At 40.1% G+C, this 12,208-nt stretch overlaps 1 protein-coding gene across 1 annotated transcript; it reads right to left on the reverse strand.

Annotated features, from left to right (window-relative positions):
* Positions 1–210: 210 nt before the first annotated feature.
* Positions 211–11,233, reverse strand: hoxb9a (homeobox B9a). The gene is made up of 2 exons (XM_038297126.1): positions 10,510–11,233; positions 211–1,151 (listed from the first exon to the last, which is right to left on the reverse strand). Exons 1-2 carry the CDS (start codon positions 11,096–11,098, stop codon positions 916–918), a joined length of 825 nt encoding a protein of 274 aa, XP_038153054.1. The 5' UTR covers positions 11,099–11,233; the 3' UTR covers positions 211–915.
* Between the last annotated feature and the right edge of the window lie 975 nt (positions 11,234–12,208).

Genomic DNA, 12,208 nt, shown 5'->3' on the forward strand with positions numbered 1-12,208 from the left:
GGAGTTTCTGGTTTGGTGCTGCTAAGGTTGAATTTGAAATGATTAAAATCTTTAAAAAGGAACAATTAAGACCTGAGGCTGTATTTCTTTTTACCTTTGACTGCAGCCCACCTCTATGTGCTTTTGTTGGCAGCACAGATAAGAAATTATTCAAATAGGTGCTTGAAAGAAAGAAAATCCTTTTTTCAGTTAGTGGTCCTGTTTTTTTTTCCTTTTTGGTCACTTAATTGTTTTTTGTTAGGCGTTTACTCCCTTTTATGCTAACTTCTAACACAAAGTACTTATCTATAGTTTACAAACTGACTGAAGATGTTTTAATCTGTATAATTTTTAGTTTGTTTAAAACATGGGGTTCATTCACAATATTCATAATTTTTAAAACAATACAAAAAGGGGTTAAGCCGGCAAAAGTTTTCAGCTCATGTTTCACAATAGGCCACAAATGTTCATAGGTTCTTATTTGAAAACAATCAGGCATGGGGCATCTATAAATAATACGCTCTGTGCATTTCTTAAAAAGGTGGAAATAATCAAGAAAATGAAACCAAAGCCTGTCAGGAGCAACCGCTCGTCTGTAAGTCTGTCCTCATCCTTGATTTCTCAGTTCCAGCCTTTGGAAGCAAAAATCTCCCTTCTCCTCAGGCTTTCCCGCCACTTCTGGACTCAGGTCGACCTGTTGGGTCGTCCGGTCCGAGGCTCGGCCACTGGACTTGTCTCAGCTTGTTCAGCATGTTCTGAAAGCTGTTTCCAAGCCTCCGGCTGACTGAGCGACGGTGATACAAGCTAGTCTGCTCGTATCATTAGAAATGTTTTCCGATAGAAAGAAGGTGCAATTAGATGGACAGGATATATGGTAGACTGTGGCTGCATGTGTGTGAGAGAGAGAGAGCATGTCTAAAGTCCGTCTGAGTCCAGTCACTCCTTTGACTGGTCCTTGCTTTGTTTCTTCATTTTCATTCTCCGGTTCTGGAACCAGATCTTAACCTGCCTCTCTGTCAGGTTCAGAGCGCGCGCCACCTCATGCCGCCGGTCCCGCGTGAGATACATGTTGAACAGAAATTCCTTTTCCAGCTCTAGGGTCTGGTATTTGGTGTATGGGCACCTCTTCTTCCTGGAGGAGCGGGCGTGAAGCCAGTTGGCAGAAGGGTCGTCTGTTGGAACAGAGAGAAAAATAAAAAGAAAAGGGGGGGTGTGTTAGACGATGTTAAATCCAGCGAAATATAAACCCATAAATGTTCACATGCAGGATAAGAGGAAGATTAGTTCAATGGAAAAAAAAAGCCTGGAAAAGTGACTAGGAAGGCACCTTAGAGCAAAACTAACATCATGATGGGTTCTTATGCTCTTCATTTGGTCTCCAACACATCATGATGCAGCAGAGTAGATGGGAAACCTTGTGCTTTCAACAGATAAAAAGATTTCATGGCTAAAACATTTTTTTTTTTTTCAAAATCAAGCAGATTATTTCCCTTGACAATAGCAAACACACACACACCCCTACACACCAAAACACACACACACACGCGGGACGTGGAAGATGATTTGCAGCTTCGTAATGCTTTCATTAACATTCCTTCTCTTCTGGGAGCGTGATGATCATGTGGCAGACTCTGTTACTCCTGATTGTTCCTTTAGGAAGCACAGAAAATGTTGCTCAGTGAAGATGTTTAAATGTATCACTTTTTATTAAATGGTGAACGTTACACACATTTGCATTAGTTTTATCCTGAGCTATGTCTATAATTATGCTGCTATAGGATTAGACTGCTGGAGGACATAGGGACCCCTTTTTCATCATTCTGCTTCATTCTATCTCTATTCTCCCACTCTGCAGAATCTGTTAGTTCAATCTCTAACGTTCTGCTCTCTCTGCTTTTTCTCATAGTAGCTTCATCTGGTCTGTTCCTGTTTGGCTGTGACTCCATCCTGGAGAGAAATATCAGCTGTGCTGCTGCCATCAACACCTTTGTTTCTAGATGTTGGAGCTTGGCCTGTTTTCCAGTGTAGTCCTGTTTCTCTGACTGTGACTAACTGTATGGTCTCTCTTCATCCTCTGACATGGGAGCTGGCTCGGAGCTCGTCTGCCTGGCTGTGTGTTTCCTGGACGGGGCCGCCTGTGGAGCTGGTTGACAGTTGCCTTTTGTATCTATGCTTCTTTTTCTATGTCTGCTTCTGTCTCCTTGAACCCCAGTGGGCCTCAGCAGATGGCCGCTCACACTGAGCCTGGTTCTGCTGGAGGTTTCTTCCTGTTCAAAGGGAGTTTTTCCTCTCCACTGTCGCTACAAGCATGCTTAGTGTGAGGGATTGCTGAAGAGTCAATGAGTCGATGCAATCAGCTGGTTTTCCTTAGATAGAAAACTTTGAATCAATCTGACTGGATGATCTGGTTGCACTGTAAAGCGCCTTGAGATGACATGATGTGAATTGGAGCTATAGAAATAAACTAAATAGAACTTAATTAAAACACAACAGGCTTTGGAAAACTGTGTTTTTCTTTTTTTACACAATTATACAAGATAAAATGAGGGATGCAGGATAAATGAAAGGTGACGTTTGTCTCCATCCTGTTTGAACGGAAAAAGCTCTAAAGCTTATGAGACAAAAGTCAGCATAAATTACATGTTGCTTTGTGGTGACTTGGATGTGAAATACTAAATCACATTGTGTGCTGCATAATTAAGGGCCTTTGAATGAATATTCCTATTTTTGAAAAGGGGGGGGAAAAAACAAGTCCTATTTTTTTTCTCAACATTCTTTTTTCTTACCATCCCACCCCCACACCACCCCTGGTATTTTTATTGCTTTCAGACCAGCGCAATAAGTCAAGACTTATCCTCCTTCGCTGTTTTAAACTATCCATTCTTCTTTAAATAAGTGAAATCTTTGCTACGAATGTCTCACTTGGGCTGATTGGAAGGAAAAAAGAAGTAAATTATTTCCAGAGGATTTTCCAAACATTTTACCCCAAAAATAAGACCGGTTACCTCTAAAATACATCAAGAAATTCCCGACTATTTATTCAGAAATACTGAGTGAAGTCACTGAAATCAATAATTTCAATGAAATGGATAATTTTAGATGCAATTTAGATTATTTAATTGGATGTATATTTATTTTATAGCGCATTTCATATTTTAATTGCATGCTTAACAAATAGATGTTACAGCAGCTTATTTCATAGAACATGCACATCATTAAATGAATCAGGATTTTTACACCGCAGGGTTTTCCTCGTCATCCTGATTCTGAAAACCATTTTATGTCTCCTGAAAAGCCTTTTTGTTTTAACTACAGCATTAGAGTCTCATATCAACCTAAAAAAAACAAATGCCATATTTGATCTAATTGACAATATTTATGATTGTTTTCCCCTTTAAATTACTTTCAATAAACAATCATTCTTTAGAAGCTGAAACTCAGACATTTTTTTGCTGAGGAATAATTTGACAGATTAGATTCAGCTTGACTCGGTTTTACAAACTCAGATTCATGTTTTCTTTCTGGAATTTAGTGGAAAATGTTTTGGTTTTTTGCTCTAGTTTAACTTTTCTAGTTTTGAACGGATGTTTCATCGTTTTTCTCACTGATCATGTTCAGAAGGAAGGACTGCAAAAAAAGGAATTGTTGTTAGACGTATCCCCCATTGATTGGATCAATAAAAATTCCAGCTAAATTAGTTTGTGTGAAGATCCAATCTTTAAACAAAGAAATCATTGATAAAAAATAAGTTTATTCAATATTGAGTGTTTGAAGGTTTGCTCTTTAAGTCTAATAATTTATGAAGTAAAAAAAAAAATACAATTTCAGGCGAAGGAAATCTTTCACCAAATAGGAGGTCACCTATCGTCTTAAACATGTTTTTCTTTTCATAGATTTATGATGTTTTAACTTTGATGTTTTGGTATTTGAAGGGTAGAGTTAGACAAACAGCTGACCTGAGGCACATAAATGAGAATAAATCTGTTCTAAAACCTGAAGAGGAACATAAAATGTATTTGCTGGACATGGAAACATGACGTGGGCTGCTCTGTGTGGAGCAGTGGGAAGCAGTTCCAGGTTCTATTCCCACTAGGGATGCACGATATAATCGGTATTGGCCTTAAAACTGAATATCGGACATCGGCCACCCCACCGATATTTAACCCGATATTTGATCAGCTTCTGAGTTTCTAAAGTCTAAAAAAATAAATAAATAAATACCACTTCTTCTTCCTCAAAAACTTCTTTTTTACAGACTTAAAAACTTCTAAAGACAAGGGAAAAAATATTGATACATTAAAATATCCCAATATCTTCATATGCTGATATATTGCCATTTAAAAACACCATATCAATCTCTTTTACTAATGAAATATTGCTATATGTCATCGTTATGCTACGAAATCCCCCGAAAATTCACAAAATGTTGCCATATTTTTATATGTTGATATATTGACGCGGTATCGATCTATTTTACTAACAAAATCTCACAAGAATTTGCAAAATATCACGAGAGTTTGTAACAGAACGATGAAATTTCACCAGATTTTGAAAGTAAAATAGATCGATAGATCGTTTTTAAAAATCAATTTGATATCAGCATATGAAAATATATTTGAGTATATTATTTTTCAAAGTGTCAGAAATGGATAACAAAACTGCTATTTTCAATGACTACTTATTTTTGTCCAGCTTTAACATCAGTATCGATATCGGTTATCGGCTACATGAGTTTTAAAATATCGGCATATCGGATATCGGCCAAAATCCCAATTTCGTGCATCCCTAATTCCCGCTCCAGGGTCTTTCTGCTTGGAGTCTGCATGTTCTCCCTGAACATGTGTGGGTTCTCTCCGGGTACTCCGGCTTCCTCCCACAGTCCAAAAACATGACTGTTAGCTTAATTGGCTTCTCTAAATTAGAACTTGTGTGAGTGTGAATGGTTGTTTGTGCTGCGTGTCTCTGTGTTGCCCTGCGACGGATTGGCGACCTTTCCAGGGTGGACCCCGCCTATCGCCCACAGACAGCTGGAGATAGGGACCAGCATCTCTCGCCACCTCAGCTGGGATAAAGCGTGACAGAAGGTAGATGGATACATGACGCTGTGACATGATGAGTCCTAAGACAGGACAGACATTTGCTGAAGTTCCGCCTGGATCTGAACGATTATCTCTCTTCTCATTTCTTCCCCCTGCGCAAAAACTTTTATCAATGGATGTGTCCTCAATACCCTCTGGAATCAATTTTCTCCAACATGGCCAGCAAGCAGTAGATCGATTACATTTCAGAGGAGAATATAATGTTGGAAAAGGGGACGTGTGCATGTGTGTGTTGGTGGAGATGGGGTGGGGGCTGTGGGAGCCGTGCGCCGCGTTGCTTCTAGCAAAGTGGGTGCTTTGCATGCCTTGTTATCACCTGGAGAGTCATTCATTACTATTGGAGCAAGGCCACGTCCATGGCTGTCGCCGAGGATGACAAACGGGGGTGGAGGAGAGTGAAAGGTGTGTGCGTGGGGGGGTGGGTGTGTATCAGACGTCTCTTCAGGTAATGTGTGGTTTCTGCTCATGTTCAGCTGGTGAATCAAAGCAGGGGAAGAACACGAAGCGTCGTCATGTTGATCTCTACATGGAAACCGGAAAACAAAACGGCAACAGAACCTGGAATTCGTCCCTTTTGACCAACCTTTGGGATTTTACTCCTATTTTCCCCAAAGACACAGCGTCAGATCTTCCTCACCCTGTTCCCTTCAAACCCCACACCCATCCTTCCCAGCCACCAACAGTAAGACGCCAATTAATGGGGTTGTTCATCCAGCTTTAACATAATTCACTTTGGGAGTAATAACTTAGTGTTTCCACCCAGCAGCAGCACAAGGACTGAAGTGTGATTTTGTAGTTTGTTCTGGATGATTGCCCAGCTCCCATAATGCAAAGAAAATGTTGTAGCTGCTCGGCGACTTTACTTTACATGATGTTTTGAAGGATAGGGTTTGGTTGTTTTTCATATGGTGGCCATTTTTAATAAATAGGGTGGGGGGATGTGAGTGAAGAACCCTCCCGCTGTCAACATATATCATCCAGATAATATTTCCTTTCTTTTTCTTACTGAGAGCGAATAAGACGAGCATTCACAAAGTCTAGGTTGAAAGTTTACTACATCTGTACTGCTGATTCTAGCCTTCAAATGAATCAATGTGGCCTGGGAATCTGGTCTCTATCTGAGGAAACGAAAACGCTTTGGAGGCAGGGAGAATTGCTGCGATGCTGCTGAGAGGAGAATTATTTTGAAACAGAGACTCTAAGACTCTCCGAAACCCTGGATGTCCCTAAAAATCTGTTTTTTTGTTGCTTGTCAGGTTTTTGGGGTTTATTTATGGACTTAATTTCTATTAAAATACATTCTAAATTTAATTAGCCTTCTCATCAAAATGTTTTAGCTTCCCCCAAACCAAACCAGACATCGTTATGCCAAACGCCACATTTGCACGTCTTTCAGATGGATGGAAATGTTGCTTTGGATGTCATTTGAACTGTGGCTTTTCTAAACCAAATTTAACAGGGTGAAACAATTTTTTAAACAAACCTTAAACAATCAAACAAATAAAAAAACAGGTTTATCATTTATTTTTTGATACATAAAAGGTGTTAGCCACAAGTTTAACTCCTCCAGGCCAGTAAGTGGTGCACCGGTGCTCATCTACTGTGGTTCTGCACTGTTTGCTAGCTGGGCTAATGCTAATGTTAGCATTTTAATTACTTGTTCAGAGGAAAACTGGCAGCCTCTACATGGCTTCTCCTCTGAAGCTACATAACTCCCTCGTTTTGCTTTCTATTTGGGTTTTTTTGTTTTGTTGTTTTTTTGGCATGAATGTCAGAAATGCAGTAATAAGAAAACATTCCTCAGCTCCATCATGGAGCTACTAGAAATTGACAAAGCTTTAGCTTCATGTCATGTGACTTTAACCCGCTATTCCTAACAGTGCAGAATCCGCTCTTCATGGCTAGAAATAGATATTTATATATTATAGACCAGTCGAGAAATGAAAAACTATTAACCCTATTAAGATTTTTTTTTCTGTAAAATAAATAATTTTATTCTGGACCAATCTAGGCGTGAAGGTGTGTTATTTAAAAAAAAAAAAACTATTGTTTAGATGAAAAAGTTTGTAGCTATGACCTTTAAGTAATTCATAAAGCCACGGAGCTGCAGGTTGAAGAGCCCAAAAAATGGGATCCTATCCTAAAACTAGTGTTGCACCAATACTGATGCCAGTATCAGGTAGGGCCCCAATACTGCAATAAAATGGTGGTACCGGTGTCAACGAGTATAGGGCACCAATATCATTTTGCGAGCAAAAACTTTATTGAACTATTGTCACCCATTCCAGGTAGGCAATAAAAGTTCTACTGGATTCCCTTTGTATCAGTCTTTTTCCTGCTTCACAAAGGAAGGCTGCAGCTTGACAAAGCCATGATGGCAATTATTTTACATCCAAGTAGAATGCAGTTCTACATAGATACACATACGTAAATTTCAGCCAGGTATGGGGTATTCGTATCAGGGCCAAAAAATGTTTTTTAGAGTAAAACTGTGAAGGGATAAGAAAAAAAACAAAAAACAAAAAAAAAACAATATATTGAAATTGTTTTGGGGTCAGTGCAGGGGCCCTAACAGGGACACAGGCCCCTGTTGGCCCTTGGCTAGAACCACCCATGTATCTCCATCTGACTTGGGGAGTTGGTGATTGCCATCTGAAAAAGCCAGCATTTAGGCAGACCCAACCGGACAACTGTTACAGCTAAAGACGGGAGAACACAACCTGCTGCCGGCTCATACCTACATTCATTTATTGAACCACTTCTCTCTTGGTTTAAGGGTAAAATTTAAACTTTCCTTTTACAAAACCTTATAGTTAGAATGACTTGGGTTATTGTGAGCTATTTTACTGCTATAGGCTTAGACTGCTGGAGGACATAGGGACAACTTTTTATCACTCTGCTTCATTCTATCTCTATTCTCTCTCTCTGTAGAATATATTAGTTCAATCTCTAATGTTCTGCTCTCTCTGCTTTTTCTCAGCTCTGTGGAGCTGGTTGACAGTTGCCTTTTGTATCTATGTTTCTTTTTCTATGTCTGCTTCTGTCTCCTTGAACCCCAGTGGGCCTCAGCAGATGGCCGCTCACACTGAGCCTGGTTCTGCTGGAGGTTTCTTCCTGTTCAAAGGGAGTTTTTCCTCTCCACTGTCGCTACAAGCATGCTTAGTGTGAGGGATTGCTGAAGAGTCAATGAGTCGATGCAATCAGCTGGTTTTCCTTAGATAGAAAACTTTGAATCAATCTGACTGGATGATCTGGTTGAACTGTAAAGCGCCTTGAGATGACATGATGTGAATTGGAGCTATAGAAATAAACTGAATAGAATTAAATTGTTCACTGGATACATGAAAATGAACAAGAGACAGAAGAAAACAAGGGCTGTTCAATATTTTCCCAAATCTGTAGATTAAGAAACTTTTCATATCAAAATGTTTTAGGCCGGGGGGAAAAAATGACGACTAGGAAATTGAATATGTCTGTTTTAGGCCATTATTATTCAGATCTTATTCTCATTACAGAAATGTGATGTTAGTATTTTCTCAGGAAATGAAAGCCCTCTGTCACTGGGAACACATATTTCTATGTCATCATTAAAAAAAAGATCAAGAGCTTTTCTGTACCCCATCAAGTCATTTTTTTTATGTTGTGAGGATGCCTAAATGAACAATAAGAAATGTCACAACCAAGCCAGGAAACAACATGAAACCACAAAGAATTAAAAAAAATATTTCCCAGCCATGGACAGGGACTTGGCTTTAATGTTTGCGCGTCTTGCTCACGCGCTTCGACAGAAATAAAACTGCATGTCGGCAATCCAGCATGATGCATTTCTTATTTTGATTTTTATTATTGCACAGCAGACTTCCCTTCTGTTTTAAATCGATATAGATTTCTGGCCTTATTTAACGATAAAAACTGATTACATTCCAAAACGGTGTCTTTAATTTTTGCATTTGTAGGCCGACGAGTTCCCTATCTTTAAAAATGGGAGCCTCCACAGTTTGACACTTTTATTGAAACACAAATCGCCAGAACATAAGATTAAAAAAGAAAAAGCGCTTACGCGTTAGAAGAGCAGACAGATAGTGGATTCCTTCAGCTCCCAATCAGCACTTCGGTTTGGGACACAGTGTCGGTGGACAGTCAGATAATTCAGACCTGAGCGGACGGCTTTGATCTATCACGCGCCAACTCGCTCTAATCCTGTCCGCGTTTCGCGCGCGCGCGTTAGTGCGCGTGTGTTAAAGGTGCGTTGATAAATTGCGCGCTGTATAGGTTTTATTTCTGCTTCTGAATCAGCCGATTCCAGTCTGTGTCGGATTCGCTGCAGATGGATGTTCCTGACCCCCACCGTGCGCCCCCTCCTGCCGATGGCGGGACCAGAAACAGGCCGTTTGTCCCTTAGTTTTAAACTAAACCAAACCACTTAGGCTAAACCAAAACAGATTATTATTCGCTTATGTTCGTAATCTGAACTATATTGTAACAGCATTAGACGCAAGAAAACTAAATTAATTGTAGGTCTATTGTTGAGAGGAAGACATTTCTCATTTCTCTCCTAAAGCTATCAAATGCACTGAAATGCAGATATGAATAATATCAGAACAATTAACGGCTCCAGAGGTCACCAGATATTTCGTTTCAAGACTCCCGTTCTGTTTGATCACATAAAATAAAATTGGAACAGAAACCTAACAGGGTGGCGTGACAGAACTGGGCCATCAGACGGAGAGAAGGTTTACGCCCCAGCTGGCTGAATAACAGAGCCTGCTATGTTGCCTAAATAATAAAAAATAAAATCATTTACCGATTTTAATCCCCGAAAAATCCCACAAAAGCTACAAAAAATGCAATATTATAAAAGCACAAAATTGAATAACAAATTCAATCGAATCTAATGATCAAACAAAAAACTATATTTTCCTGTTCTGCAGCTGAATATCTTGTTTTCGCACCTGCTCTGTGCTCAAGGTTTGATTCACTCTGGATTGCTGTTTCATTATTATTATCAATATTGCAAACATTAGATGAGTCAATTTTACGATGACTTTGTGGAAATGAAAAACAGAAAAAGCAAAACAGTGCGCACTGGTTAGACATGTAAATACACAGTGGAGATGTGAGCCTGACTGTCTTTGCAGTAGTTAGAAAAATATGCTTAATTCGCCAAAGACTGTCCTATATATATAAAAGATACCCTATATATATATATATATATATATGTCTAGACATATATATAGACATATATATATATATATATGTCTAATTGGGCTCGCACACAGAGACGGGGTCCTATGCGTGCACCGTGGGCAGCGGGTGGGATGACTGTAGCTTTCCGGCTCTTTGTTCTTGTTTTATGGCAGCATTAAAACATTTATTGTCTCCCAGGCAGTTCTCCCTCTCCCGCGCATCATTTCCTGCTTTCATAACTTACTTTGATCCGCGCTGTCCTTGTCCTTACTCCCTTCGCAAACATCCTTGCTCTCTTCAAATCCTGCTCCCTGGATGGAGGTGGCATGGTGGTTCAGCTCGCGCCCCGGCGTGGAAAGTGACTCCAGGATGTACGTGGTGGTCTCGTGTTGTCCGCTGATTTTGATGGGAAGCTCCCCGCCTTGATGGCCAACCTGGGGCTCCAGTTTGACCTGCCCAGTTTGGCTCTGGCCCGGGAAAGACTCCGGGTTCCGCGGAGTGCAGTCCAGCCATGAGCGGATGTAGCGTGATTCTGCGGTGGGCACATGCTGACCCGGTATGTAGGGATGGTAGACTGTCGGGAGGCCACCGGCTCCGTGGTGCGGGCTGAACGGGCCCCAGGGTGAGGAGAAAACGGGAGGTTTGGGCTGGAAGCTGCAGGATGGGTATGACTCGGCATGAGCGAGTTCGGGGTGCCCGGCTCCATCGGCCGCAGCGGAGGTGGAACCGGGATACTGGACGCCGGAGAAACGCGCCGCGCCTGAGAGTTCGTCGCTATCGTGACTTATAATGGAGTCCACGTAGTAGTTGCTCAAAGTCCCAGAAATGGACATTCTTGGACATTATCTAGAATCCACGGCGAGTTTACTTCAGGCAGAACAAAAGCAGAGACATTAGATATTTTTGTCACTCTGTTTTTTCCTGCTCCCCTCTTACTCTCTCTCCCTCTCTCTCTCCCTCTCTCTCTCTCCCTCCCTCTCAGCCCCTCCCCCTCCCCCACCAACAACTTGCCCGGTGTAGTGAAACAAAGTGCCTTTGCCTGCTCGTCGTAAATGTTCATGGCGTTTTTGTCGGGTCTCTGCGGCTGATTGGCCGGATTTTCACATTGAGCCTGAAAAAGCGTCGGTGCAGCGAAAAATCACCCCTACCCTCATAACCCCCCCCCACACACACACACACACACACACACACACACACACACACACACACACACACACACACGGCTCTATCCTCCTTCCCTCTCTTTGTTCTCTATCCTTTCCTTGTATTTTCACAGGTAAAATGAGATTAAAAGGGACGATGGGCTCATGCGCAAACTCTATGAAACTCTATGAAAAGCATAAAGGATGCTTAAAATTTAACACATCTCTCACTGCAAAAATTGAAATCTAAATTAGTATTATTTTCTTAAAATAAGTGCATTTTGTCCTGAATTGAGGAGGAAAGTTGCCAGTGGAACGGGACAATTTACATTTAAATAAGAAAGGAAATGGCATTCTCATATTCCAAGTGCATATTATCTAATTATCTTATTTTAAGAGTAAAAACTGGCAAACTGCTTAAATTAAGGGTAAATACACTTAATTTAAGATATTTTTACCTATTTCAATATATATATATATATATATATATATATATATATATATATATATATATATATATATATATATATATATATATATATATATATATATATATATATATATATATATATATATATATATATTGTTTTTGCAGTGCTGGTAGTTTCTAATTTGAATCGCTGTTAACTAGAATTTAAAAAAAGAAAATATAAGTTCTAATGATAAGAGAGAAGTCAGTTTATATCTGAGTCAGGTAACGCATTAAATTCCCTATTACAACAAATTAATAAATTCACGATTTCAGATAAAGGAAGATAAATAACAATAAATCTATCGGTGCGTGTTCAATTATTTACTTGC

The sequence above is a fragment of the Cyprinodon tularosa genome, unplaced genomic scaffold (genome assembly GCF_016077235.1).
Source record: "Cyprinodon tularosa strain WSP-4 unplaced genomic scaffold, ASM1607723v1 ctg382, whole genome shotgun sequence".
In the NCBI taxonomy this organism is placed as follows: Eukaryota; Metazoa; Chordata; class Actinopteri; order Cyprinodontiformes; family Cyprinodontidae; genus Cyprinodon; species Cyprinodon tularosa.

What these genes read in the sequence shown, in the direction of transcription:
- hoxb9a (XM_038297126.1), bottom strand. Translation starts at nt 11,098, where the DNA reads ATGTCCATTTCTGGGACTTTGAGCAACTACTACGTGGACTCCATTATA. An exon ending in CAAGGACAGCGCGGATCAAA is followed by an intron (nt 1,152 to 10,509) that starts GTAAGTTATGAA and finishes CTGTTCCAACAG; the next exon opens with ACGACCCTTCTGCCAACTGG.